Source organism: Dunckerocampus dactyliophorus, chromosome 4 (genome assembly GCF_027744805.1).
Source record: "Dunckerocampus dactyliophorus isolate RoL2022-P2 chromosome 4, RoL_Ddac_1.1, whole genome shotgun sequence".
In the NCBI taxonomy this organism is placed as follows: domain Eukaryota; kingdom Metazoa; phylum Chordata; class Actinopteri; order Syngnathiformes; family Syngnathidae; genus Dunckerocampus; species Dunckerocampus dactyliophorus.
Genome location: NC_072822.1, coordinates 22,125,873 through 22,153,619, shown reverse-complemented (window position 1 = coordinate 22,153,619; position 27,747 = coordinate 22,125,873). Strand labels below are relative to the sequence as shown.

General features: G+C 40.1%; 4 protein-coding genes across 7 annotated transcripts; 2 read left to right on the top strand and 2 right to left on the bottom strand.

Annotated features, from left to right (window-relative positions):
* Window positions 1-732: 732 nt before the first annotated feature.
* On the top strand, window positions 733-13,396 carry prkab1b (protein kinase, AMP-activated, beta 1 non-catalytic subunit, b). Of its 2 annotated transcripts, XM_054774249.1 has the most exons (9): window positions 733-829; window positions 920-1,051; window positions 3,770-3,917; window positions 4,020-4,189; window positions 4,266-4,359; window positions 4,677-4,791; window positions 4,918-5,051; window positions 5,133-5,201; window positions 9,128-13,396. In XM_054774249.1, the coding sequence occupies exons 3-9, from the start codon at window positions 3,771-3,773 to the stop codon at window positions 9,203-9,205; spliced, it is 807 nt and encodes a 268-aa protein (XP_054630224.1). In that variant the 5' UTR covers window positions 733-829; window positions 920-1,051; window position 3,770; the 3' UTR covers window positions 9,206-13,396. The 2 variants fall into 2 exon arrangements, with proteins under 2 accessions (XP_054630224.1, XP_054630223.1); XM_054774248.1 differs by having other exon boundaries at window positions 738-1,051.
* pla2g1b (phospholipase A2, group IB (pancreas)) lies at window positions 9,562-11,089 on the bottom strand. 2 transcript variants are annotated; one of them, XM_054774253.1, is made up of 4 exons: window positions 11,005-11,053; window positions 10,768-10,924; window positions 10,559-10,686; window positions 9,562-10,083 (listed from the first exon to the last, which is right to left on the bottom strand). In XM_054774253.1, exons 1-4 carry the CDS (start codon window positions 11,039-11,041, stop codon window positions 9,959-9,961), a joined length of 447 nt encoding a protein of 148 aa, XP_054630228.1. In that variant the 5' UTR covers window positions 11,042-11,053; the 3' UTR covers window positions 9,562-9,958. The 2 variants fall into 2 exon arrangements, with proteins under 2 accessions (XP_054630228.1, XP_054630227.1); XM_054774252.1 differs by having other exon boundaries at window positions 9,564-10,083; window positions 10,768-10,927; window positions 11,005-11,089.
* LOC129180132 (C-type lectin domain family 4 member E-like) lies at window positions 12,915-15,448 on the bottom strand. 2 transcript variants are annotated; one of them, XM_054774250.1, is made up of 8 exons: window positions 15,305-15,439; window positions 14,927-15,007; window positions 13,988-14,071; window positions 13,841-13,915; window positions 13,714-13,767; window positions 13,508-13,647; window positions 13,322-13,437; window positions 12,915-13,250 (listed from the first exon to the last, which is right to left on the bottom strand). In XM_054774250.1, the coding sequence occupies exons 1-8, from the start codon at window positions 15,306-15,308 to the stop codon at window positions 13,097-13,099; spliced, it is 708 nt and encodes a 235-aa protein (XP_054630225.1). In that variant the 5' UTR covers window positions 15,309-15,439; the 3' UTR covers window positions 12,915-13,096. The 2 variants fall into 2 exon arrangements, with proteins under 2 accessions (XP_054630225.1, XP_054630226.1); XM_054774251.1 differs by lacking the exon at window positions 14,927-15,007 and having other exon boundaries at window positions 15,305-15,448.
* A 4,323-nt stretch (window positions 15,449-19,771) lies between these two features.
* LOC129179840 (cytochrome c oxidase subunit 6A, mitochondrial) lies at window positions 19,772-25,649 on the top strand. Its single transcript, XM_054773599.1, has 3 exons — window positions 19,772-19,931; window positions 25,181-25,323; window positions 25,398-25,649. The coding sequence occupies exons 1-3, from the start codon at window positions 19,832-19,834 to the stop codon at window positions 25,485-25,487; spliced, it is 333 nt and encodes a 110-aa protein (XP_054629574.1). The 5' UTR covers window positions 19,772-19,831; the 3' UTR covers window positions 25,488-25,649.
* The last annotated feature ends 2,098 nt before the right edge of the window (window positions 25,650-27,747 follow it).

The following is a 27,747-nucleotide window of genomic DNA, read 5'->3' as shown; positions in this document are numbered from 1 at the left end:
TGAACGCGTATCGTTTTGAGAAGCCAAACTCCTTACTCGTGTAACCCCAGCGACTACCTGGAACTACGTTCCTCATCACGGATCTCCGACCAGAACTGGACTCACGGTACCAATTGAGGGGGTAAGTCACTGTTGCTGTAGTACACTGCTGATGGGGATGTCATACAACCTCATGTGAAAAAGTCCGAACTATCCCTTTAAAGAACACAGACATTCAAACAGGGTCCATCCACTAGCTCTGCGTTAAGTGCAAGAAACCCAACAACACCGAAAATGGCAAGCTGTGGAAAAAAAACTTCACAGAAAAAGACTGCACAATATCATTTTTCCATTACTGTTTATGTGTATGCACACAAAAGCTAAAGAAAGGGTGAGGCCCTTGTTAATCGCACTATTATTTGAGACACACATGTAAAAATGTCAGAATTGTTTTTTCCAAAACCTTTGACTTAAAACTCATTTATTTACTCACACAAAGTGCAAATCAAGCATTTATTAAAAAAAAAAAAAGTAAATAAATTTGAACATTTTTTATGTAAATGATTTCAGTAAACAGTGTCCTGCTGCCCTGAAATATACCGAAATTTGATATACTGTATCTGTCTAGCGTCTTTGGTCAGGTTTAGATACAGGCTCACACAATGGTGCTGATTCGGCTATTGACATATCCCGCCCCTTCAAAATGCGCGCCAAAGAGCATCACACGGTTGTGACGTCGCTACATGTGGTCACGTGATTTCTGGCATGTTGAAGAAACGTTCACACTTCCTTTTCATATGGTCCGAATGGACTCGAGTAGACAGGCGAGAGCATAACATCACCGCAAAAGGTCTTCAAGACAGTAAACGGGTCGCAAACGCGACACAAAATCACTTTTATAGTGTGATTTGACTACAACGGTGCCCATTTTTCCAACTAGCGAGGAAACTGCTGTTCAGAGACGGAAACAACAGCGAACAAGACCTGACGTCTCCATCTCCTTTCCAAGAACACCAGATGGTATCATATCCACAAGTCTGAAGACAGCTAGACGTCTTCTGCGGAGCATTAGGTGGGTAAAATACTGCGTCGAATGCACACAAAGTTCACCATTGTTGCATGCGGGAGGGTTGGGCGATACAGCTCATTTTCGTATCGATGGGATATCAACTAAATACAGTACGTTAGCAGTATTGCCGATACTGATACATTTGTGCTGATACATTTTGCTTGAATTTCTTCAAGATCGTTGAATTATTTTGTTATTTTATTCTTCAATTTGTGATGGTAATCAGCAAAATGACAAAACAAACAAACATGACAGATTTTAGGCGAACCCCCCACAATAAAATCTATATTTACAAACTTATGTATGAACAATTGATCAATAAAATAATAAATACAACACTACGACCTTGGTTAATGTCATTAATTTGTTCCAGTAGGTCTGACTCTAAATGAATACATAATTTTTCCATCAAAAATAATTAGGGATGTCCGATACTGTCTGTTTTGCCAATTACCAATATACCGATATTGTCCAACATTCAATTTCCGATTCCAATATCAACCGATAAAGATACTGATATGTGTAACATCACATATCTTTTTCTTGAATAAAATTGCTCTAAAGTAACAAAACTCTTAAATGAGTACAGTTGTTTTGTTGGCTACTCCACCCATCTGTGGGTAGATAATTAATCCATTACTTATTTAATAGAAGAAAACATTTGTGTTTCTTGTGCCTTGATTTATGTTATTTTTGGAAAGATTTTATTTATTTTTAGTTAAAGGGGTATTGTTTAAAATACATGAATTTGCTGATTATTATTTTTGATTGATAGCCTTCATGTTCTTATTTTATATTCTTATTTTATTGCATTAAAACTACTATATGTGTGTGGGATCAGTAAATTATTTTAGTTATTACCTTTAGTTGTATCAGGCATTTAAATGAAGAAGAAACTGAAGAAACAAGGGTGGTCTAATCATTTTTTCCCTGACTGTACTTAAAGCCAGTGCTCAACAATACCATGTGTTACTGCTTTGGCTCGGTCAGAGTTGCTTGCTAGAGGTTGTTTAAATGCTGAAGTTATCGGTGTTTGCACTAAACTAGTTTTCTTTGTTGTAGATGTAACATTCACTGCCGGGTGATCTCTCTTTAAGTGCGCTAACATGTTAGACGTGTTTCCTGCAGGCTACCCGATATCTGTGCAACAATGTCGACACACAACTTTGGATTTATCCACTTGCCTTTGTCCATCCTTAATTTTAACAGGGAAAACAAACAGGAGACCATAGTGAGATTGGAGGGTCTTCCAGCTCAGACTTCTGGCTTGCATTTGCCATGATGCCATTTGTCACGCCTGCAAGCTACAGCGTTATACTTTATTTGTAGCATCCGACACTCAGAGGCGTCCGTGCGGAAACTCGCCCACAAGACTTTAGTTCCGCGTGAAATCACTTAAATCGGTTCAATACATCCATGTGAACTGTTACGCCCCTACAAAACATGTTTTTATCGTTTTACAATTATAGGTTAATATTCAGAAAACAATTTGACATGCATAAAAATGATGAATGAATGAGATAAATGAACATTTAAGGTTAGATTTACCTTCATTGAAGACGTGATTTTTGATATGACTGTCCCCAAAGACACGATGTGACAAAAAGATTAGACACCACCACCTTCCTGTTTTGACATTAGTTGTTTCTCGAAATCGATAGTGTTTTTCACCTTGATACTGTTGGAGCCAAATGGAGCCATAGAAGTCATTTGGCCATGGAGCCATTTTGATAAAGAAGGTGAGCAACACGATTGAATTAAAAAAAAAAATTTGGGACAAAACAGATGGTGTTTATGTTGATCTTGCTGCCTCATCATATCTTTGAGAACAATAGTCTTCAGTGACGGTAAAAGTAACCTTAAATGTTCATTTATCCCTTCCATTCACCGTTTATATGCTTTTATATGTGTTTATTTGCATTTGGAATTAAAAACAATAATTGTACTATAATTATAAAACTATCATTTTAAAACTACAAAAATATGCTTTGTGTTAACATTTTTGACAGTCAATCGCTGATGATAGACGGCCAACATGACTTCCGCTTCTGGTTGCCACTTTGTTTGCTACCTAATAGGATGCTAACAAGGAAGGACCTTTTCTGATAACAAAAAGTATAATAAGAATACAGATGGACTCACACAGCGTGTTAACACCACAAAACCTGCGTCATATTGTACGGTAACCGGAGAATGCACGCAAACAGAGGCAAAACTGTGGCTTCAATTTTTTTATATTAACCAAAAAACATGCTAACTGAGGTTCCACTGTATAAATAGACAATGTAACAGTATATACAAAATAATACAATTATTCACTTGTATTAGACCAAGAACTTATTTCCTGAGTTTGTTAAATACCTGCCAATCTTTGCATTTGAAAATAAATGAAATTTTCAGGAAAATAATGCAAATTCGATCTGCCCACCCCAAGCAGGAGGCCAGCTCAAGCGCCTCTAAAATGCCCCCTAGTGGCCAGTCCATGAACATGTGCTGTACAATGATGTTGACAAACCAAATACTACTTTCTATTGATAAGTTAATGCATTGTATTCAATATCAATCAAAACTGAGGATTATTTTTCTTTGTAAAGGTCGAAATTTTGCTACATCTGTTTGTTACATCTGGCTTGTGTGTTTCTGTTTGTGCGTGCGTGTGTGCGTGCGTGCGTGCGTGCGTGCGTGCGTGCGTGCGTATCTTGCTGTATTTGACCTTATCAGAATGGGGAACAGCAACAGTGACAGAGCCAGCGGGGGTCAGGGTGAAAGGTCATACAGAGATGTATCGCAAGGAGGGAAAGAGGCGCGTCCCAACATCTTGATGGACAGCACGGAGGATGCAGACATTTTTCAAAGGGAAGATTCAAAGGTAACAGCAAGTTTACATCTAGTATGTAGTTATCTAATTCATGTCATATATAGATATAGAAGTAGATAATGTAGAATAATATCGCAATAACCTTGTGTCCAGGCTCCCCAGGAAGAGCAAGAGTTTCTGGCCTGGCAGCAGGATCTGGAGAGCGACAGGAAAAGTCCAACCCCGGCGAGACCAACCGTGTTCCGCTGGGCTGGAAGCGCAAAAGAAGTCTTTGTGTCAGGCTCTTTTAACAACTGGACTACCAAGATCCCTCTCAATAAAAGGTTTTGTGATGGGCTGTGCAGCTTTTTTCTGAAACATTCCATGGACGCCACTGTGACGTGTGTCTCTTGCACCCAGTCAGAACAGTTTTGTAGCAATCATGCACCTGCCGGAGGGAGAACACCAGTACAAGTTCTGTGTAGATGGGCAGTGGACTTTGGATCCGACCGGGGTGAGCAAAGAGCTATCTAACCAAAACATCTGCTTTACATTATACTGTAGGCAACAAAGCAAATTAGTGTAATATCTAATAATATATCTAATTAATACTGAATTTAATTTTTATAATATGCTGTGGGCCAATAAAAAAAAAGTGCTGCGAGCCGAAAATACCCCCTGGGGTGCCCAAAAGTGAGGCCACTTTGGACACGCCTGTGCTCCAGTGTAGCGGTGGTCCTCTTCTCCACACATTTAGTGATGTGGTGGTGTAGCCCATTCTGATCATTTTAATGAGGAGTATCTCTTTACTTTATGTACATGTTCTTGCAGGCTGTGATCACGACCAAAACTGGGACCGTTAATAACGTTATCCAGGTGAAAAGGACCGACTTTGAGGTCTTTGATGCCCTCAGGCTTGATTCCCAAGATTCTGCTGACATCTCAGGTATGACATCTTTAATGTCAGCATTATGAGGTTTGTTTCCACGTGATCTGTGTCTAGTTTGTCTGTACAACCTACCAGACCCGAACATCCTTTATAGCCACCTTGTTTGTTCGTTTTTTTTGACAGACTTGTCCAGTTCCCCCCCAGGCCCCTACCAGCAGGACGCATACGTCATCAAGTCGGAAGACAAACTCAAACATCCTCCTATCTTGCCTCCACACCTGCTGCAAGTACTTCTCAACAAGGACACAGGGATCTCAGTATGTTTCATCTTTTATCATTGTTGTTAAGTTGTTCTCCAACTTTAATTTCTTAGCTCATCTTGTGTTTGTTTTCCCCAGTGTGATCCGACACTACTTCCTGAGCCCAACCATGTGATGTTAAATCACCTGTACGCCCTCTCCATCAAGGTAACACCTGCATCATGTCTGCTTTATCATGGTTGTGTGCATGCCGACACACTACAAACACGCATCATGTGCAGAGTTTCCCACAGCACTGCAGTGTGGTGGTGGGTGGGTTGCAGGTCTAATTTGCATAACTGACCATGACACATTTGCAAAATGTGAGCAGAAAACATGACAAGCAAAACACATATGTTTAGAACTACTGTATAGGTCAGGGGTCACCAACGTTTTTCCTTGTGAGAGCTACTTTTACAAAATGAAAATGGCCAAGAGCTACTCATTTTTGTAACATTTATTTTCAGAGCTTATTTTAAACCCAAACAAAGCGAATATGCTTGTTTTACCAGAACATTAACAAAATGCTGGTGTCCACAACTCACATTTTGTATTTCAGAATACATTTCTTTCTACTGTTCTTTCATTATTAACTGAAAACCTGAATGAAAAGCAGGCTTGCGGGCACCTCATGTGGTCGTGGGGGGCTACCTGGTGCCTGCGGGCACCACGTTGGTGACCCCTGGTATAGATGAACTTTATTTTCTTGTGCATTTTTTCAATGTCACAAAACAAAACACAGCCTCCTGTGAGTGCTTTTAAATGGGGGAACACCCGCTACTTGTTGAGAAGAGCGATACATGCTTTCAGTCACCAAAAGTCTCTAGACTAGATTTGTCGCTAGTCACTTATTTGAAAAGCAGTATCTAGAGGGGTCGGATTACTTGCTAAATATTATGGCTGAGACGGGTACTCGTTTTAGACGAGTACCCGTCTCAGTATCCGTTACGGATAATGCATTTTTGCCGAATACGAACATGAAACGAGTACAGCTCATCATTATCCGTACTCGTGCTGAAGGAAAATCCTCACCGGGTAACTACTTATGTATTCACTCATCACGCTCTGTGGTTAGCCAGTCACACACAGCGACCGCCCCTCCCTAGACAGACTTGCTGCAGCCTGCCACCACAGAGGAGCCATGCCTCAGTCACGTACGCGGTGCAGTTGGCAAGACTGAGTTGAAAACTGCTTTTGTCGCGTTGGTCACTGCCTCCATTCTGGACGGGGATTTTTTTAGGTTTTCCTCAGCTTGCCTCTGTTTCGGTTTGTATCTAAAGTTACTTGGTAAACTTGTTTCATAACGTACGCGGGGCATTTGACAGAGCTGTAAACGGCTCGTGTTGCGTTTTTTTTTTCCTTTCCGCTTGCTTCTAGTTTGGCTGGTGATATACAGTAAATTCAGCTGGAAAACTTTGCTCGAAGTGCTGAATGCGGTGCTTTTGAGGAAAAATACAGTCAACAAGGCTGACAGATTATTCCTCTGTTTGCCACTTAGTCACTGGATGTTTACATGAATTACCAACTTCACACAGATCATTAAAAAAATTTTAAATAATAAAGTCTTACAGGTCACTTACACGCATACACAGTACAAATATAGCTGAATAATAAACAATAAAAATAGCAACTTCTGATCAATCCATGTCAATTTCAGACAGAGCCCCACCCATTTCTGGTTAAACCACGCCCACTCATGGTTTATGCCCCGCTCACTCCGAGTACAGATACGATCCAGATCATTTTGATGGGTGAACACATACAGATACAGATACAGATACAGATACAGATAGTGGTGTACTCGCTCATCCTTTCTAAATGTAGCAACAAGGTTGCTAAGTTGGCAACATTGGGCCTCATTCACAAACATCTTCTTAAAAGTCTTCTTAAGAACTGTACTTAAGAAGGCGTGGCTTGGAAACTGCGCCACATTCACGACACGTTCTTAAGTAGGGATAATCGTTCGCACCGGTGTTCTTAGGTTGATGAATGCCAACTGCGATGCCCGTGCATGTGAGCCCTAATTTGCATAGGTCACCGCCTATTATTTCCTATATAAGGTCAAAAATGTGCCGTGCGCAACAGGCAGCTGGAGGCGGAGATGGCAACGCGCAAGGGCAAGACTGAGGAGCAGCTGGACAACAAACGAAAGAAAAACTTCAATTCTACTGAAATAGAGGTGCTTTTACAAGGAGTGACCGAACACAAGACCACCTTATTTTCACGTGCATCCACCGGTCATCAGGCCATCCAAAAAGAGTCGGCATGGAGCACCATTGCAGGAAACATAAATGCCGTTTCCACGGGGAAACGCACCACTGCAGAAGTTAAAAAGAAGTGTTTTGACTTAAAATAGACTAAAAAAAAACATTACACTGCACCGGAGGGATCTGGAGGAAACGGGAGGTGGGCCATCAATCAGAAACCAAACCATTTTGGAAACTCTAGAAAATATTTACACAATCATGATGGAAAAATAAAGTCAAAATGCATAGTTTGTGTGTGACGATTTATTTTTTCTGTGGTTACATTTGATTAGACGCTGCCTAATTAATACAGCAGCCCCGTGCTCTGGCTCAAGACGTGGCTGGGGGCGCATGTCGTTACCTGGGGGTGCCATGTGCGCAATAGGCGCACCACGTTTCATTGCGATGTTATTCTGATGATCCTGAACACCTGCAAGAACAGAGAGGGAAGCCTGAAGCGGGACATCAAATATTCGTCGCTTTCAGCAAATAAATCTACATGGTCCCTTTACATTCTCTCTCTGCGCAGCGCACGTCCAGCCAGCTACTTCTTTTTTTATTTTTCATGAATTGGGATTTGAATATATATTTATCCATGGAGTATATTTTAGTTGTTTTGATGATAAATAATTGTTGGGATATTTTATTTGCGCTACATTTTTGGGGATCATGTTGCAAAATCCATCATGAGGGCGATTACGCATTGAAAGTGCAAGCTTTGCTTGTGCGTAAGAGTCCTCCTGAGCGTTCGTAGAATTTGTTCTTAGATCTAAGAACTGTGAGTTAAGAACACGTTTCGTGAATGCCAAAAATCTTCGTAAGAAGGCTTTAAGAACACGTTTGTGCGTAAGAACGTTTCGTGAATGAGGCCCATTGATCCCTCCTCCTCGGTCTTCTTATTCTCTGGCAGATCAGGTGCGCTTATAATGTGTTAATGAGCAAGGACAAAACTGTAGCGCCAAATCTATCTAATGTGTGGCTATCAGAAATGTATTTGTGTTGCCTCTTCACAATCTAATAAAATCCAATACTGAATAAAAATAATGCTGAGTTTTGATTGGCATTGTCAGTGAAGTATTCATTTGACACTATGGTAATATTGTGGAATGGTGTAGAACTGTACTGCATCATACTGGGGTGTGTTTCTTTTTTTTTTTTTTTTTTTTTTTTTTTTTTTTTTTTTACTACAAACTAAAATATGAAACACAGTTTTTCCCATACATTAATTTATTTGCAGTGCCCCCACTACATCACAAAAGTAGTTGTATTTCATACTATATTTGCTTAGCTTTTCATTTTTTCCATCTGCTCACTTTTTGCATCACAGCCAATTATGCAACCTAATGCCACAAATAGATTGCAGTCCTGTGGGAAACACCAAAACACATTAAAGTAACACCTGTATAACAGTGTTTAGCATTAGTGAGTGTATGTTTTTATGTCAGTTTGTAAATTGGATATATTTTTCATTTTTTGTCTGCCCTGGGCATATTCTAAAAATTAAATAAAAGTAATAATAAGATATGTTATTAAATATGACACTAATAACTATTTCCTTTGTCAGCTATAACACAAAAGCTACGATATTGATGTTGTTCAAATAGCTTGGCATATATTGACCTACATTGGATTGGTTTTAGCATAGTAAAGAATTTCACATTTCAATTTTTCAGAATGCTGCCCTTGGTGGAAAAAGTTAGACACCCCTGATTGTGAAGCTGAAGTGTGTTTTCATATGGAATAAATGTTCCTGTGTCCACCATTCACTACTATTATTCCTACATGCTATAAGTGATTTCATCCTAAGATCAAACCTCATCTGAATGTTCTACTTTTGCTGTGTTCCAGGATGGAGTCATGGTTCTGAGTGCGACACACCGGTACAAAAAAAAGTATGTGACCACTCTCCTCTACAAGCCAATATAGAGCCTTCAGTCTTATGCTGCTGGAAGATGCTATTCATGCCCTTCCGATGTGGACACTTACCATTCTAGTATCATCTCAGTCTTAATTACAACTTGCTGTTGCTATAGATGCTTGTTGAGAACATGTGCTTAAGCCAGGGATGTCCAAACTTTTTTTCCAGTGTGGGCGGAATACAGAAAAATGTAAGTATGCGGGTCTGCTTTGATACATTTTGTACATTAAAGACCCTAAACTCAATATGAGCTAAGCTATCTGACAAAACATCCACATCTTAGCTTTGTGTTATAGGTGACAAAGCAAATGTGTGGAATATCGAATAATACGTCTAATTCATAATGAATTTATTTTATTTTTACAATATGCAGAGTGCCATTAAAAAAATGCACTTTGGACACTACTTGTTTAAGCCCAAAGTGACCAACACATTATGCTGATATTACCTTCATATGTTCTTTAGGTGTTCCAGTCATTGTACTTTTGTTTCTTCTCAGTGAGCCCAAATTAAATCCATGCAGTAGGTTGCTGTCTTCAACCAAAGCTGCCTTTCTTTTCCAAGTTGAAAACAGATATCAGGAGACCAATAATTAAATCTATCTATCTCGTTCCATTTCTAAATGCTTCTTTTACTTTATACGGTGTTGCCAAAAGATGAACAAATGTGCATCTTGATATAAAATGTGGTGAATCAAAGATTCTCAGGTGTTTTTTTTGTTGTCTTTTTTCCCCCCATTATTTATTCAATGATTGTGCAGCTTAGTTGACACAGTGGACTTTGGGATCCAGGTTCTTGTTGTCAGGGTTGAATTTGGCCCGAGCGAAGCAGTGAGCTGCCAGTCGGTCACATTCGCACACAGCAGCCTGGCACTTATTATTGGTGGCTGTGGAGACACATGAAATGTCAAATTACCGTACTCTTAACAAATCTACACAACCCAAGTAAAGAGCTATTCTATCTTTTACACAAATGATTAAGATTGTTATGGTTGTACTACACTATAGTGGATGCAGTACTACAATGGATCTGTAACATTGTTGGTTTCATTCCTTTGAGCTTATAATACGCACATGTGAGTTGGGGGGGGGGGTACATTCATGATGTTTCCTGTACTCCATGTACGTGTGCGCTGATTTTGATGAACAGCTGCGCTATAATGAGCAGGTCAACTGTGGTATGATGGCAGACAGTGTGGCTGTGCGATAGTAGTATTGTTGATACAGCTCTGTAATATATCGTGTAGGTGTACCTAATGAAGTGTCCCTTACAGTCTGGGCCACAAATATTTGGTATATATTTAATTATTTTGGTATATATTTATAGTAATAATGATAATGTATGTATGTCCACACACTCACCTGAGCAGGTAACTTGTTTATCTGAGCAGGTGTAATCATAAACCAGGACATACGGCAGATTAGCAATGCTATCGCATTCTGGAATCTTCCTGCTTCTTTCGTAGCATTTGTCATGAACATAGCAGCACCTAAAACAAGAGGCGGGTTTTTGTCTTTGAATATAAATGGTTTTCCATCATCGTCAAGACTTGGAAGTGTCCCCTCCTCACATGTCCAGGTCGTCCAGTGGGCTTCCTGTGCCCCCGAAGCCACACCAACAGCCGTAATCGTTGTACTTTATAGGGTTAACTCCTGGTTGAGCACAGCTGATCATCTTCCCAAACTGCCATAAGGCCTTGGGCATTACTGCACCGTTGACCACGCAAGCTGCTAAATGGAACAGATACATTTTTAAAAAGTCAAATATGTGCTCGTTTTTTTTGAAAGTGTGTTTTAAGATGTCTCACCTATGACAAGCAGCAGCAGAGGAGCTGTCAAGTTCATGGTTACCTGCTCAGAAACAGACAGCCTGGTCACCGCTTGTTCTTATAGGCCAGGAGGAAGGACAGATAAGGAGAATCATTGCGGGGCGTGGAATCCTTTTCCATTTGGGGAATTTTACAGAACTATTTGAACATTCAGACATGGGAACATTTAGAAATGAAAACATTTTTTTTTTAAACTTGTGTTTCAATGACTACAAGCCATTGTTTAGAAGAGTTTTCCTCTTCATTAGTTGTAATGAGTTAGTATATTATACTATTTATATGTATATACAGTATCTGCGTGTATACAGTATATTCAAATGTCACAGCAGTTCAGTCATTATTCATAAATCATACTAAGATAATCATCTTGTCCAGTGTCAGCTGGGATAGACTCCAGTTCACCTTTGGCTCTGAATACATTCAAGTATAAGTGGTCAAATAGGTAAATGAACTACTGAATAACTAAGAGGTAATTGTTACATTTCACTGTTTTTTTTTTTCATTCAATAAAAATAAGTAACCAAGATGTAACACAGCGATCTTTGTCTTGAGACTTTTCCATTTCTTAATGCAGTGCTCTTTTTAATCACTATGTAGTCTATTTTACTTCTGCATTTATTCTTGCGTGACACAGCTGTGTAAATAGAAAACACTTGCGAAAATTCCCAGAACCTTCTGCTGCACATTTCTGATAATATCCAACCTCACACTGCACACAAGAGAAAATTCATACAATTTACATAGATTAATGTCATTATTATTTACAGTAATGTGTGTGTTCATGACCAGCATACCCGCAACCCTAGTGAGGATAAGCGGCATAGGGTCACGGGGGTATGCTGGAGCCTATCCCAGCTGATTTCGGGTGAGAGGTGGGGTACACCGTGGACTGGTAGTCAGCCAATCGCAGGACACATATAAACAACCATTGACACTCACATTCCTAATAAATTCATCTAAATGCTCCAACTGTATAAGTGCCCAATTATTCAATAAACACCATAACTATACGGCCGAGATTACAAAGCCTGCTCTGTTGCACGAAAACAAAATGGAAAAGTACCATATAAAAGAAGGGAAAAGTCTGAGTGATCGTGTTCTTGACGCATACCTGTATCCGCCAGGGGCGGATAAACTTTCATTGCTTTTCGATCGTCTTGTTTTCAACTATTTAATGTCTTTGTGCATCACAGCATGTGCGCTCACACAATTGGAGCAAATAACTTCAACGGCATGCGCCGTTATTCGCTTTAAAATCCAAAATATTGCACGAACATACTGAACGTGTGTGTGGCCGTAGAATATGCTTGCCCCCCGTCTGCTCACCGGAAGTGACGCAAACTGCCTCTACGTCATGTGGTTGAAACCCAGCAATTTCAAAACTAACTAAATTCAGGTTCAAGTCAAGTTGAACTGCCCATAAGTCACTGACCATTTGTCTAATGATTACAAGTATAAAGCTTTTGAGAATGTCTGTATTACATGTATGCATTTTTAACACAACCCATAGGGGGTGCCACCCATTTGACATGACTGTATATTTATTAAGTATGGCGGCACACCTCTTAATTGGCTAATTAATTAATTAGAGGCATTGCAGCCCTCCTTACTAACGTCTGAATCAGCATACCAATTTGGTCTAAAAAAACATGCTTGGACGAGTATGGTGTGGAAAAAGCCCAAGAGCCCCGACCTTGACCAAATATAACACATTTGGGATGAATTACAAGAGAGATGGTGAGCCAGGGTCCAACGTTAGTAAGCTCTGATGTGATAAATGTTCCTCCGAATGACATCTTGTAGAAAAATAAGCTGTGAAAGTTGCAAAGAAACAGTTTTGTGTTGCATGCATTACACCACACTGAGAGGCAGAACCACATGCATGAAAGTAACACTCCAACTTGCATCTGCTTTTATTTTCGAGTGTTGAGTTTGAAGGTTTTGTTTGCTTATGTAGAGAAAATGCAGACTACGACATCATCTTTTCTCTTGTTGCTGCCTGTGTGGCCTACTTAGAGAGTCACAGTTTATCTGAGACAATAAAAATAGTGAAAATGATGAGAGGAGGCTGTCATGTCTTAATTTCACAAATATAGTTGTATGACAGATTGCAGTCAGCGTCATTCCACCGCCTCTGTACGCGCACATCAGTAGCATGGAGCTGCCCACAGTCCTCTCCATTTCTTCTGAAGGCCCAGTTGTCAGGTTGATCTACATCCCAGAACCTCAGAACACACAGAAAAAGATCATTAGATCATCATTAAACATGCTATGCTCTTAATGAGCGGACTCTTACTTTGGGGTTACGTTGTAATCAGTGCCATCCACCCAACTCCACTCCCCCTCGTGTGTTCGCTCCACCAATCCAATCCAGTATTTATAGGTGATTTCAGAAATTTCTGAAATAAAGTCCTACAGGAGACAATACACAGGTAAGCCTCATCAGTTTACAGATGCTGCATGAGCTGCACCTGAACCGTACCAGTTCCTCCACACCATTCAGAACCACCAGGTGTCCTCCATGCGAGCGACACTGCTCCTCAGCTTTGCTCCAGGTGGCAGTGGTGGTGGACAGCAGGTAGCAACTGCTTTGGAAAGACACCCAGCCTTCCTTACATGTTCCTAGAGAATAACATGGTCAAACATTGGAACTAACAGAAAAATATCATGAAATTGGTCAGTGTTTACCTCTAATTGGGACACGTTTTGGTAAATGAACGTCTCGTAAGGTTGTCCCACCTCCTTCAAATTGGAAGTAACAAAGAAGTCATTCATAGCTGCATCTTTTTATGACATCTACACATTTTTTTCTCACCCGAACTGGAGGTTTGATGGCTGAGTCTGTCAAGAAGAAGCTTGACATCACTGACTTCCGTGTTTAATTGGGAGACTTTATTGGGAAGGGGGGAATATTGTAAGACAAATAATGTACATTCACATGGATTTGCTGAAAAAGACATACATTTTATCCCGGTTACCATCAGCTGAATCAAAAGCAGGGCAACTATGATACCAGAGATGACGTACACCAATATCCTGTTCATACCTACAAATGACACAAGACATGTTCATAGTTTAAAGCAGGGGTGGCCAAACTTTTTCCCCCGAGGGCCTCATACTGCAAAATCAAAGAATGTGGGGGGTCAATTTGGTATTTTAATATACTGTATATTGGAAACTTTGCAGCTGGCTTGTGCAAAGGCTAAAAAATGTATACAGTGGACCCCCGCACATTTCTGATTCAGCATTCACAGCCCTGAAAATTGGTGGATTTTTGTTAAAAAAAAAAGATTATTTATTAGGAGCGTCACAAGATCTCACGAGATTAAAACGTAACAAGACCTCTCACTAAGAAAAAACTGTTTTGTTTGCACTAGGCCTGTGACTATAAAAAAATAATGTAATGAATCACACAATAAATGAAAATGAACTGGATAATTTTATACATTGCCATGTGCACACGTGCCTGTTTTCCTCGTCTCCTGCTTCCAAACAGGGAGGAAGAGAATTCACTCTGTGCATTGGTTTCAGCATCTTGGTGCATTTATTCCATAGAAGAACGGCATGAACGGAATGAGCTGTGAGGTGGAGGCGGGGGCGGAAGCATACACATAGAGTGCAGAAGAGTGTAGCCCCGTTAGGAGCAATACAAGGTAACGTAGTAGAAATTAAATTAGTAGATTGCAATTTTTTTTCATTGTTCAATCTTTTCTCATTACATTATGCCACTTCACTCAAATGTTTTTCAATACATGCTGTTTTTTTGGGGGGGGGGGGGCATTTTATTTCTACAATGTGGCGCATGCCAATAGAACATAAGCCCCTGGGCCGTACTTTGGACACCCCTGATTTAAGAGGGACATTTGGAATGATCACATGACATGATATGTATGAATTGTACCTTTCTGCAAATTCATGTTCTGCTCTGCGAGCTCAAATCCCTCACTGGATGACCCAAACTGGTGGTACTGAGATTCCATCACTTAGAAAGCATGTTTTACCACATTATTTATTCATAATAATGAGGATGTGTACATTTAATCAATGTAGCAAGAAAAGTATTGACAAAAGCAAAAAAATCACAACAGAATATTACTGACAGTTGACTTTGATATGCTATGGAAGCCAACATTACAATATACAATTTTAAAATGTCATTTACTAGATTTGACATATTTCCACATTGACTAAGCAGTTTTAAATGATGACACTGATGTAAGATTATGTCTTCATGATGAAAATAAAAGTCTAAATATATTTCCAAAACAAATACACTTACCCATTAATTTTGAAGGTTTTTTTTCTCACATATCCTGACGAACCAGAACATGCACTATTGCCTGGTCGGACTCTGAACCCACAGAAAGTCCTCCCCTTTAACAGAGTCACCAGTGACGTGCGTTGAGGTTGATGGCTGGTGAGGCACTGACTCCTTTGGAGTTTTTTAATGTTAATACAGGTTGCTCATTAAGAGGATAACCAAAGAAAGAGAAAAATAATTCACTTTGGTTTAAAAAATGTTTTCCAAATGTTTTCAGATGCTTCTTAGACCTATTTATTTATTTATTTGTTTATATTATGAACTAAAAAGCATTTGTGCTCTTACCTTTTATCTGTATATGTGGTGCATGTAGCCTTTCCTTTCCCCTCCAGGAACAGTTGTGATACTTGGCTGTGAAAGTCCGATCACCGCTTGATGAGTTTGGGTATGTCCTCCATCTTTTCAGCCAAATTAATTAATTCGTTCAGCAGAGGATAAAAATATATTGAATGCATTTGATTTTCTTCTAACTATAGAGCTAGCAGAAAAAAAATTGCTGTCTTTTCCTGTGTGGAAGGACGTCACTAACAAGCACCTTCCAGCAGCTCACGCACGCCAGACCCCTTCAGGATACCGCAGTACTGCAAGTGCCTCCCATATGACATTTGTATGTACAGTCGTCCCTCGTTTATACCGGTTAATTGGTTCCAGACCCCACTGCGATAAATGAATTTCCACGATATAGGATTCAGTGTTTAAAACATGTCATAGTTAGAGCATAGAAAACCTGTTTATGACTTTCCAAATATGTTTAACTTTATTAGAGGCCTGTAGATATGAAATAACACCCCTATAGTCATCTTTGCACTCCTATTATTTATTGTTTACGTCACATTGCGCAACTCTTACGCTGCAGGGACTCGAGACGGCAGCTAACTAACAAGCTAGCAAGCTAACATGCTAGCAAGTTAGCTTCAAATGTATTACTTCTAAACTTAAGAAACGAAAAGCTTACCACTTCCACACAGAATGGGAGGAGAACTTTTTTCGCTCTATCATGTCGGACATGCCATGCCTGACTTCATGAAGTTTTCAGGTAATGTAATGTAAGGTAATGTCTCATCAATGTTTTGTGTCATTACTGCCGCCGAGTGACCAGAATACTACATATCACGTGTATTTCAATATGTTTTGACTAATAACAGACCACGAAACAGCGAACATTAATTCATTCATTCATTTCTGAAAAACTATGACATAGCAAGGGAGCAAAAATCTAACCACAATGTTGCGAGGGACAACTGTAGTATTATATTGTCTGATTAGCAAAAATAATGATGTCACACTTACATTAAATACATTACATAGGCTGTAGAACGTCATGGTGGATAATGAATTTTCTGCAACATATCATGGGCGACATGGTGACAAACAGAAACTGACAGGTGCCATGAGCATCACTTGCCTCTCTGATGGCACATCACTGAGAGTCAACTAGTTAATATTGATATTTTGAAATTCTGTGTCTGGGGCATCGGGAAATATCAACATTAAACACAAAACAAAGTATTGTGGTATAAAAAACTAACTCCCTGTATTAACTTAGTTGTAAAAAAATAGATATCAAATATAGATATCTAACATGCATCTATTGGCATGCATTTAGCCAGGGTTTATAAATAGATGCAGATCGGATCGCTCTGATAGATGTTTATTAGATGGTACTTGCTTTAATTGTAAATAATACAAAATAAACCACATTATAGACAAATGTATTTGATGTAGACGTGAAAAAAATCCAGTCACATACTCAGCACAATAGCCTTCAAGCATACAAGACTAAGTAACACACAACTGAGCAAGTTGAGTATTTTCAAAAAGACATGTGCCAATAATAATGACCACAAGCATGTCAGGGCAACAAAATTAGGCAGCAAAGTCCACATTGTCAAAGTCACTAACCTCTCAACTTTGCAATCCAAGTCACACGGTGTGTATGTACAGTAAATGCGCAATCTAAGCGCTGTTGACATGATTGGTCTTTGAGCCTTGGAGCACTGGGAAGTATGTTCAACGTATCCTTCTTAAATGGCTGTCTCAGGTAAGAATGAAATTTTAAAATGCACAAAGTACTTACAAACACTGCCCTAAATTCTCTCTTTTTTTCTGGCCTGAACTCTGAAGGGAAGCTGGGAAGGATGTCATTTGCGTTATTTGGTAGGTTGAGGCCTCTGGCTCACTCCTCCCAATCTGCTGAACCTCATCAAGTATTTCGAACTACTGCATTTTGTTCTGGAGAAAGCACACAAGAGCTAATAGAAAAAGTCATAAATGAAGTTCCATCCATCCATCTTCTATGCCACTTATTCTCACTAGGGTCGCGGGTATGCTGGAGCCTATCCCAGCTGACTTTGGGCGAGAGGTGGGGTACACTCTAGGCTGGTCGCCAGCCAATCGCAGGGCACATATAGACAATTAGAAATTTTTCATGAAACTTTTGTATGATTTAATTATGGGTCTTTATTTAAGATAGGTGGATCTTAATTTGACTTCTTTAAACTTACAAATAAATGGTTTTACAATATTAATGAAGATTAAGAAACATTTATATTTTAGATACCGTTCTCTAAAACAGGGCGAGACCGAGCACCTCGCGCATGAGTGATTCATGGATGCATAGAGCCCCACTAGAGCTGACAATGCACTGACAGCTTGTGACTGCTTTGGGGCGGGGCGGACCTTTCAGCAGTACCTGCTGCTTCTCAGTGAGAACAGAAACTGTAGAACAATTGGTGCTTTCTCTTTTAAGTCACCAAATGCCAGAAAACACTCCAACGACGCCAGAAAATGTCACTAGATTTGTTGCTCGTCACTAAGAGGGTTTGGAATGTCTCCAGATTTAGTGACAAAGTCGCCAAGTTGGCAACACCGGTTGTGACACTTTTTGGCTAAGAGAGCCATGAAAGCCCCATTTTTTAAAATGTATTTCCGTGAGAGCCATATAATATTTTTCAACACTGAATACAACTAAATACAATACGTGCATTTTTAAGCAAACAATTTTAGAATAGAATAAGTCTCTGAATGTATTCTTGCTGAATAATGCTGAACGCTGAATAAATGGCTTATGTCTGTTGACTCATCCAAAGCGAGGGAAAAGTATGCTACTGCATTTAGGTCCTTCGCTTATGTTTCCTCCACTTGATTTGCCATCGTGATGGTATGATCATGAACAGTTCTTGCTGACAGAGGCATGTCTTTTATTCAATTGATTATCTTATCTTTATCTGAAAAGTCATCAAAAGGTTAATTGGCCACATCAAGCATGAAGGTTTTGGCATACTTGTCATCTGTGAATGACATTCCATTCCTCACTATTCCTAATGAACTAGAAAAGCTAGCTAATTCCAGTCCCCTTGTCTGGTCCATACACGGAGTTGCTGCTGAATAACTTGCACTCTGGACAGTAGCCCTTGACATGCCTTCTTTCTTCTGTCCCCAGCTGGATATTTCGATTCAAATGTAGCACGGCATGTGTCGAAGTGCCGCTTTATATTTGTCCCTTTCATCAATGAAAATGTACCACTGCATATTAGACGCTCTGCAGAACCTGCTCTCTCAACAAAGCCGAGTCCCTCTGTCCATTCGAATTTGCTGAAATGTACAGGACTCATCATCTTTCTTTCTTTTTAGCGTCTTCTTTGTCAAAAGGGTTTGCTCTGTAGAATTAGCTGGCTGACTATTTGATGACAGGAGGGAGGTTTACTTCTTGACCTCTCAACGACCCGGGTAGGCTACCGCATTATCCAATAATAGAGTTTTGGTGTCAGAAAATATCGGAATGACAGCTGGCATTGGCTCTGGCCACCCGTATTGCGGTAGAAAATGAATAGATGGATTAAAATGCATGAGAGTGTTTTATATTGTGAACTTTTTTTTTTTTAATTTGTAAAAATGTCAGCGGGAAAAAAATATATAAATTAATCAAATCTTGTTAAGAAATGTCAGAGAGCTGGTTGCAGTCGTCAAAAGAGCCACATCTGGCTCTCAAGCCATGAGTTCCCTACCCCTGGTATGGGTCTTCTGTTGAAGATACACGTCATTTTCAATTGTTTAATAACACAAATGAGGCTGAATTTGTATCAGAATAGGCTATTTGTATAAAAAACAAAGACAATCTTATGTGAAAATGTATGGTCAGCTGCAGCCGTGGGTACCCCCATGTAGTTAGAATGGTACAATCTTGATCACATGACATTTTCATATGATTTAGTGGAATCACACTGCTCCCGAATCGTTTAATAATGAAGTCTTCTCAGACACCGCTACTTGATACATAATGTTTGTTTGATATGCGCTGTGCTGTACTACTTTGTTGTTGAAAAATAAACAAAAAACTCATCAATCCCCGTCTTGGCAACGTAGCGGATATCGACGTAAAAATGTCAATAAAACAAAAAAGGAGACTCCTACTCAGACTGTTTCCTGTCACGTGGCTTGCAATATTACGTCCTTCCGGTCTGTCCACAGTCAATTGAAACGAAGATGGCTGCTCTCGGACGCTTCACACAATCGTTGCTGAGGTCTTCTTTGACCCAGACGCGCCGTCAGCTGTCTGCCGCTGCTGACCACGGCGAGCACTCAAGTAAGTTTGTAGATTGAAGTAGTTTAAATGTTATTTTTATTGTCATTGATCTGTGACGAGAACGTGTGAGGTTTCACAGTGACCTTGCTGCTGTAGCGTTAGCTCTGTTAGCACTAGCACTACTAGTAGACATCCTTGACGTGACAAGGTGGCCAAAACGCCAACCTTTTCAATAGCCACACAAATATGCTTAAGGTACTAACGAAGGAGCTCGAACATATGTAGAATGTAAGAAGTAAACACACACAACAGTTTTCAATTAAGTGAAATTCAAACGGATACACCAACAATGAGTTGTGAATTAGAAGTATTTTAGATGTATTAGTGCGGGAAGAGACGTGTTTTAGTATAGAGATGTTTTTTTTTCTCTAATGTGTTGTTATCGTGTGATAACTGATGACAATATGAGCTGGAAATCTCACATTGAAAATATACAACTTAAAGTGGCACTTACATATTGATGAAAGCAAACACGTTCTGCACCAAAAATCACGACACACACGACTGTTACCTGGTGTTACAATATCTAAATTGTGTGGAAAGGGGTGTCCAAACTTGTTCAAATACTGACTAATGAAAGGATGCAAGGGACACTTTGATATTGTGTAGTAGATACACTAAGAAGTTACATAGATTTAAAGAAAAAAATGCATCTCAGCTTTGTGATATAGGTTAAAAAGCGTATCAGGATGAACTTCTGTCTTTGCTGGGGTTTTTTTTCCACTTTTGCTGTTCTTTTGTTTTAATTCTCCATATATTTAAACTTTATTGTAAAATAACCTTCGTAAATGTTCTTTTCATAATATTATGACTTAATTCCCATATCATCTTGATTTACTTGTAATCCCACCATAATCTTCCAACATTTTCCCCAGCCTAATTTTCCAGAAATTAGTAGTATATTTAATAGTTTGTTTTCTCATAATATTATGACTTAAAACGTTTTTTTTTTTAAATATTTCAACCTGTTTTGTTTTTTTTTTTTGTTTTTTTTTTAGTTTTCCTTTTAAATTACATTTTTAGAATGTAAAAAAAAAAAAAAAACAGCTGCGGGAGGCAAATGGCCTCAAAGCTGTGCTGTGTACACCCCTGGTGTGGCAGTATGGAGAAATTACTACAGGAGCGCACTTCATTTACTAAGTGTGCTACAAAAAAATGTAGCCTACACAGAGCCTACACAGACGTACAAAAAATGTTAGTCTGGGTAATCCATAATGCTGGTTATAGGGAACACACTAACCAGTTATTTTGAAAATCATAAATATTGAAATTCACATTTCTGGTACATTTTCAAGCAGATAAGTTATGCACAAAGCAAGCAATAACCTGCTACCCAATAAAATAATGAACAACATATTTTTCAAAAATAGGGGACAAATCCGATCTTTAGTTTATGTGAAACATTTGTAGTCATGCACAAAACTAAAAACTTTTAGCAAGGGATGGGCCGATAATATCGCCCCGATATTGGCATAATAATGTCACACTGGTAGATATTAGATAATTTTAAAATAGTTCTTTTGTATCTTGACATGGAGGTCTATCTCCCTCATCACTGCTGTGTGTGTCAGCGGTCCTTACCAGGGCTGCTGCCCCGTCCCCCTCAGGGCTCCGTGCTAGATCTGGCGACATTCCAAACACTCTTGGTGACATTTTCTCAAAATTGACTAGCGATAAATCTAGCTACTTTTTCTGGCGTTGTTACAGACTTTTGTGGCATTTGGAAATTGGGAACATAAACGTGAAAGTAAAGCCCTCTCTGCACACTGCAGTGGAGATCCACGCATCCTCGAGGCGCAATGCCACTGGGGTGGATCCCGCCCTGTTTTACAGAGCGGGATCTCAAACAAAAATGTTTCTTAATCCTCTTCCAGAAGATGTTCAACAATCCTCAACGTTGGCAATGTTCAAATCCAAGCTGAAAACACTTTTATTCAACTGCGCAAATGACAACTGAAAGTATTTTATCTGCACTCTTCATTTTTAATCTTTTTTTGTTTTATGGAATGATTTATGGATTTTTATGTCATGATTTTAGAATTATTTTATGTTTTTATGGAATGATTTTATTAAGTGATTTTACCTTTCTTTTCTGTAAAGGACTTTGAATTATCTTGTGTGAATTGTGCTCTATAAATGAACTTGCCTTGCCTTCATTAAATGACTACTTATTACACTCAAGCCTCATTCGGACTCAGTCACTTACCTGTCAGTGTGTCAGAACATGTGATGGAAGAACAATGTTTGATAAGTTAAACAAGATAACTACAAGAGTAAAGGTGGGAGGTTGGAGGCGAGTCCAGATGTAATTATTGCACTGTTTAGACTTTGAGAGGCTCTAGCCAAGATAAAATATTAAAATTATTTTTCTGGCACTTTATTTCGTATGTTGTACTTTTGTGCTTTTGCTATTAGCTGGGGATTTGAGCATAGCTCAAGGTTTGTTCAAAAGAAGATTGATGATTATATATACATTTTCTATATTTATTATTATTATTTTCTATATTTATTTATATTCATTTTACAAAAAGTGAATTAATTTTATTTTAGCAGCTATTTTTCCATAAGATTTTTTTTATTTTAATGAAACAACTTTTATTATTTAAGCCATTCAGGCATGGTAATTATGTAGTTAAATCAAGGGTTGTCATGGTAATCAATTCATCGCACGATTGATTGATTAAAAATGAAGTCGATAATTTTGTTGGCCTCGATGTATTGACATTTCCATGCGTGTTTGTTTCCTCCTCTCTCTCTCTCTCGCTACCAAACAAGCTGGCTGACAAGAGGATTCACTCTGTCCATTTGTCTCAACACCTGGGCACCCTGGTTCTATAGCAGAATGAACAGAGTGAGTGAACCCTCTTGTCAGTCATTCAGTTTCTTTGTCCCACTGGGAGGAGGTGGAGCATTAGCAAGTTTGCACTCGCTAGTTGCGTGTGTGTCGTGTGCTACGCGATCGAATACTTTTTTTGTGCTTGTTGTGTATAAAATACGATCCGATGTCAGTTTCAGCCCGTTTGCGCACCATCATTTTGTGACATGAAAATGTTTGCGACAGAGACAATGAAATAAATAATACAAAACGGTGGAACTTACGCTTCAGATGCTGTGATTCCTGAAGTTTAACACCTCGTTGCTCACTAAATGCATTCTGCTTAATCCAAAACATGTACTTTGAACAAACTCCGACAAACACCCCATTACACATAAACAGCTTATTCCACACAGAGCGTTACTAAAAGGCAATCAAGGAAGTGTATATGCAAATAAGCTGATGTCTGCATTGACACACAACGAGGACTTCAGAGTATTTCCGGGTTATTTCTCCTTTTTTTTTTTTTTTGTAAATATCCAGACAACAACGAAAGATTCATAATCAGAAATACTGTAATTTTTATGTAAGAGTCCATTTTATTTTCATAGAGGTTTTACTGTCTGTTTTAGTTTTAATTTGTTTATTTTATTTAAAAGCTCTTGACGTTACATTTACTATGTTAAATACTCTTGAGAAAGTAAAGTTGCGTTTGATATGGTGTACTCGCATTGCCAAATATTATTACATTAATGGGAAAAAAATGGTCTCAAAATGTTGACAATATCATTTATTGGCAATAATTTGTGGGACAATTATCGTTCAGAAAAATGTATTGTGACAGGCAATTAGACAATAAGTCATTATTTACAATAAGCCATTATTTATTACATACTTTATCAACTTTATTTATTTATATTGTAAAAGCTCTCTTCAAACTCTATTTACTATTTCACATCTTTATCCATTTTACTATTAAAAAGTGAAACTGGCACATGTTGAACACAGGAAGTGTACAAATGTATTAGTAATTGCTGTGACAGGGAGGAAGAGTAGGATTAAATAAACTGCTGTTCTTCCTACTCCTTTTCAGACATGTGGAATTGTGTCACTGTAAACATGTACTCCTAAGTGCCTAAGTAACCTTGTATCCACGTTCGAAATAGTGTTCCCTCGTTAATCGCAGGGGATAGGTTCCCAAAATAGCCCACAATAAGCGAAATCAGCAAAGTAGCCAACTTCATTTTTGTATAATTACTGTGTACTGTATGTTTTAAGGATGTAAAACCCCTCACCATACACTTGATACACTTTTCTCAGACAGGCAAAATTTTCTCATTTCTTTCTTGTTTAAACAATTTCACCTTTGTTTGAATTTGAATGATCAACCTTAATGATCAACACAAGAAATTATTAAGTCAGTCATGCATATTGCACTCGTGTGACCGTGCCTTTTCGTCCTTGCGCTGTTCCGCTGTACTGTAGCGTTTTTGTATCCTTGTTAAAACATACTGCTGCAGACAAGATTAATTTACAAGCTAACAAGCAAGCTAGTGATGACACAGGAGACATGGCAGGAGGGCATGAAGGAGATTGATTGACAATGGTCTACAGCCAATCAGGGCAGTGTAGACAGACAGGGAAGTGATAGACACTTAACTTCCCACAATGCAGTTCTTCTTAAAGGGCCAGGCTCGGCCTGTAACAGTGTTAAAAAAAAAGCACTGAAAAACTTCTGTGACTCCATGAAAGGTGAACTGCGATAGAGCGAGGGAACACTGTAAACTAAACCACTACAATCCTGAAGTGTGATTGTTCTAAGGCTGCAACGATTATTTTCTTAGTCGATTAATCTCAAGCTTGCTGTTTTGATTAATCAGGTAATCTGTTAGGGCCTACACAGACTAAATCATTATGACCAAACACCAACAGTCAACGGTTTGGTCCGCAACATATCAGAAAAGAGGCAAAAATGTCGACAACTGTTTTCCAAAGTCAAGGCTGATGTGTGCGACTGTCTGATTTTACCTAAAACACAAAGATAATGGGTCTGCTTTCATGGCTGACTAAGACAATTAGAAAATATTCACATCTGAGAGGCTGAAATAAGAGGATATTTACATTTTTTTAATAACCAAAAAACGATTACTAAAATAGTTGTCGATTCATTGGATAATCGATTGATCATCGATTCATTGATAAATTGTTGCAGCTCTAGATTTGGCATTTGTTGGCATGATATGAGATGAACATTTTATTGCAACAGCTTGAAGCTGAGACACCTATAGGCAGGCCATCCCATCTTCAACTGTAAATACATTTAATCAGAACACTTATTTGATCCATCTGGGAAACAATCTACTGTCTCACCCTATTTTTATTGCACCTTGTTTCTATCTAAAATTCTCTGATCCTTAATGTTATTCCTCAACAGCTAAAACATGGAAGATACTTACCTTTGTGGTTGCCCTGCCTGGTGTTGGGGTGTGCATGCTCAACACCTTCCTGAAAGAGCAACAACACAGCCATGAACAACCAGAGTTCATCCCTTACTCACACCTCCGCATTCGCAGCAAGGTTGGACTTGAACACTTGAATTGCATTGCAAAGTGCACTTGCCTTAATTGTGTGCTTTTTATTCATTCATATAGCGCTTCCCCTGGGGAGATGGCAACAAAACACTCTTCCACAACCCCCATGTGAATGCCCTTCCTGACGGCTATGAGGGCCATGATGAGTAAATTCTCCTTCCAGACCTCATAACTGGTGCAGGGACCAGTTTCCTCTTTGTTTCCCGGACCACACTCATTGGCAGTTTACTCTTCTATCTTTACCTCTGAACACAACATGACCATAACAACAAAATGGCATCTTAAGTATCTGAAATAAAGTAACTAAATTACCTCTATTTGTTCTGTTGCTTCTCCTATGGCAGTGGTTCCCAAACGTTTTACAGTTGTGCACCCCTTCAGACATTTGACCTGAAGCCACGTACCCCCTACTCCTGCACACTTAAAAAAAAATATATACAAATTTTTATCTTAATTAACTTGCAATATTGAATGTAGTATATACAGGTTGAGATGGTATTTCCTGCTGGACATTTTGCCTGTCGCACCTCCTCCAGTGCGCTTTGGGTCAGATGCAGGGTCGTCAGCTGGTGCCACCTTTCACTGATGTTTCGCCCCCTAGCCAGTACATCTCCAGGTGGGGGGGAAAGTGGCATCTTGGGACGTCTCCCTACCACTCCCTGCATCTGACCCTATTGGGGTGTCTGACCCCATCTACTAACTTTACTCCTTAACCACAACCAGTAGCTTGCTTTTTCTGCCTCTTCTGCTAGCTCCTTGGTTGCTCGCTGTAGTTTAGCCCCTGTTGTTCCTAGAGCGCGGAGAAGCTGGATCCACCTCCACTGGGCAGGATGGATGCTGCCCACCCTGCCTCTTTGCACTCTGCTGCCAGCTCTGTGTACTTGAGCCGCTTGGTCTCGTGTGCAGATGGTATTCCATCTTCCCACGGCACGGTTAACTCAATGATGAGGACGCGCCTGACAGCTGTGGACCACATCATGATGTCTGGTCTAAGGGTTGATTGCACAATCTCGCTTGGGAAGATGAGCTGCCTGTCCAGGTCGACACGCATCTCCCACGCCTTCCTGGGGGTTAGCAATGATCTTGCCTGACTGCCCTGCGGCTTTTGCTGGGTCTCCCTTGGTCGTACAAAGGAGATGCCAGTTGTTTGGCTGCTTGCTGTTGCTTTAGCAGCTGTTCTTCTTGTCTCCAGGTGCTCCGCCAACTTCCTCAGCACTTGATTGTGCCGCCATCTGAGACGTCCTTGTGACAGTGCCACTTTGCATGATGCCAGGATGTGTTGGAGGCCTAATATGTCACTTTCACACAGCGGGCACCTGTCCTCACTCCCAAACCATGTGGAGAGCTTCTGAGGGCACGGGAGGGTGTTGTACGCTGCCCTGACCATGAAGCTGAGCCGTGCCTGTGGGGCTTGCCAGATGTCTTGCCAGGTTATGACCCTATGGATGGTGTCCTCCCACCTGGTCCATGCCCCTTGCTTGCCCTGGGACACCGCTTTGATGAGATACTGCTCTTGTTCTGCTCGGGCCACTTCCTCCACAATCATGGCCCTTCTCTGCTGTCTTGAGGCTTTCGACCAGAATCTCATTGGTTCCCCGAACCCTACTCCAGCCCGGCCTTCCTGCACTCTCCCGGTGATCTCTCTGTGTTGCAGCCTGCTGACAGCCTGATTCACTTCTGGTTGTGCCCTCCATTTGCGCCCCGTTCTGACGGCTACTGCCGCGGCTCTTATTGCAGGGTTCCTGGACTCTTTGAGTTCAAACACCAGGCGGGCCTTTTCCTGTTTGTACCCAAGGCCCACTGACTTCAATGGAAGCTGAAGTGCATTCTTTCCAAAGAGTCCTGCGTTGGAGAAGCAGCGAGGGAGACCCAACCATTTCCTTATGTAGGTGTTTGCAATGCTGTCTAGCCTGCTGACCGTGGTGGATGGAATCTCGCAGACTTTAAGTGGCCACATCACACGCTGGAATAGTGTGAACTGGTAGCACCACAGTTTGAACTTCCCGGGGAGCTGGCTGCTATCAATCCTGGCCAGGCCGTGCCTCAGCTGCTCTTGTACCCGCTTGCCCATCTGCCTGTCAGAGAGGTCAGCAGTGTATTCTCTTCCGAGGCTCCGCCCCCCAACCATGAACACCGTCCTATCGGTCCTTACTCCTCTCCTGATTGACTGGCTCCGGGACTTGGCTGGCTTTATCTTCAGTCTTACCCACTGCGTAAGCACATCCAGGCGTTTGAGGACCCTTGCTGTACATGGAGCGGTCTGTAGGATGCTTGTCACATCATCCATGTACCCTCTCAGGGCGGGAAGTCTTTCCCCAGATGGCAGCCTCACACCTCCAACCACTTGTCTTGCTCCACGGAGAATGAGCTCGAAGGCAGCCACGAAGAGTATGGGTGAAATCGCACAGCC

What these genes read in the sequence shown, in the direction of transcription:
- pla2g1b (XM_054774252.1), bottom strand. Translation starts at nt 11,041, where the DNA reads ATGAACTTGACAGCTCCTCTGCTGCTGCTTGTCATAG. An exon ending in TCTGCTGCTGCTTGTCATAG is followed by an intron (nt 10,928 to 11,004) that starts GTGAGACATCTT and finishes TGTTCCATTTAG; the next exon opens with CAGCTTGCGTGGTCAACGGT. An exon ending in CCACTGGACGACCTGGACAT is followed by an intron (nt 10,687 to 10,767) that starts GTGAGGAGGGGA and finishes CTCTTGTTTTAG; the next exon opens with GTGCTGCTATGTTCATGACA.
- LOC129180132 (XM_054774250.1), bottom strand. An exon ending in TGAATGGTGTGGAGGAACTG is followed by an intron (nt 13,438 to 13,507) that starts GTACGGTTCAGG and finishes TGTCTCCTGTAG; the next exon opens with GACTTTATTTCAGAAATTTC. An exon ending in GATTACAACGTAACCCCAAA is followed by an intron (nt 13,251 to 13,321) that starts GTAAGAGTCCGC and finishes GTGTGTTCTGAG; the next exon opens with GTTCTGGGATGTAGATCAAC.
- prkab1b (XM_054774249.1), top strand. Translation starts at nt 3,771, where the DNA reads ATGGGGAACAGCAACAGTGACAGAGCCAGCGGGGGTCAGGGTGAAAGG. An exon ending in AGATTCTGCTGACATCTCAG is followed by an intron (nt 4,792 to 4,917) that starts GTATGACATCTT and finishes TTTTTTTGACAG; the next exon opens with ACTTGTCCAGTTCCCCCCCA. An exon ending in ACAAGGACACAGGGATCTCA is followed by an intron (nt 5,052 to 5,132) that starts GTATGTTTCATC and finishes TGTTTTCCCCAG; the next exon opens with TGTGATCCGACACTACTTCC.
- LOC129179840 (XM_054773599.1), top strand. Translation starts at nt 19,832, where the DNA reads ATGGCTGCTCTCGGACGCTTCACACAATCGTTGCTGAGGTCTTCTTTG. An exon ending in TGACCACGGCGAGCACTCAA is followed by an intron (nt 19,932 to 25,180) that starts GTAAGTTTGTAG and finishes ATTCCTCAACAG; the next exon opens with CTAAAACATGGAAGATACTT. An exon ending in ACCTCCGCATTCGCAGCAAG is followed by an intron (nt 25,324 to 25,397) that starts GTTGGACTTGAA and finishes TCATTCATATAG; the next exon opens with CGCTTCCCCTGGGGAGATGG.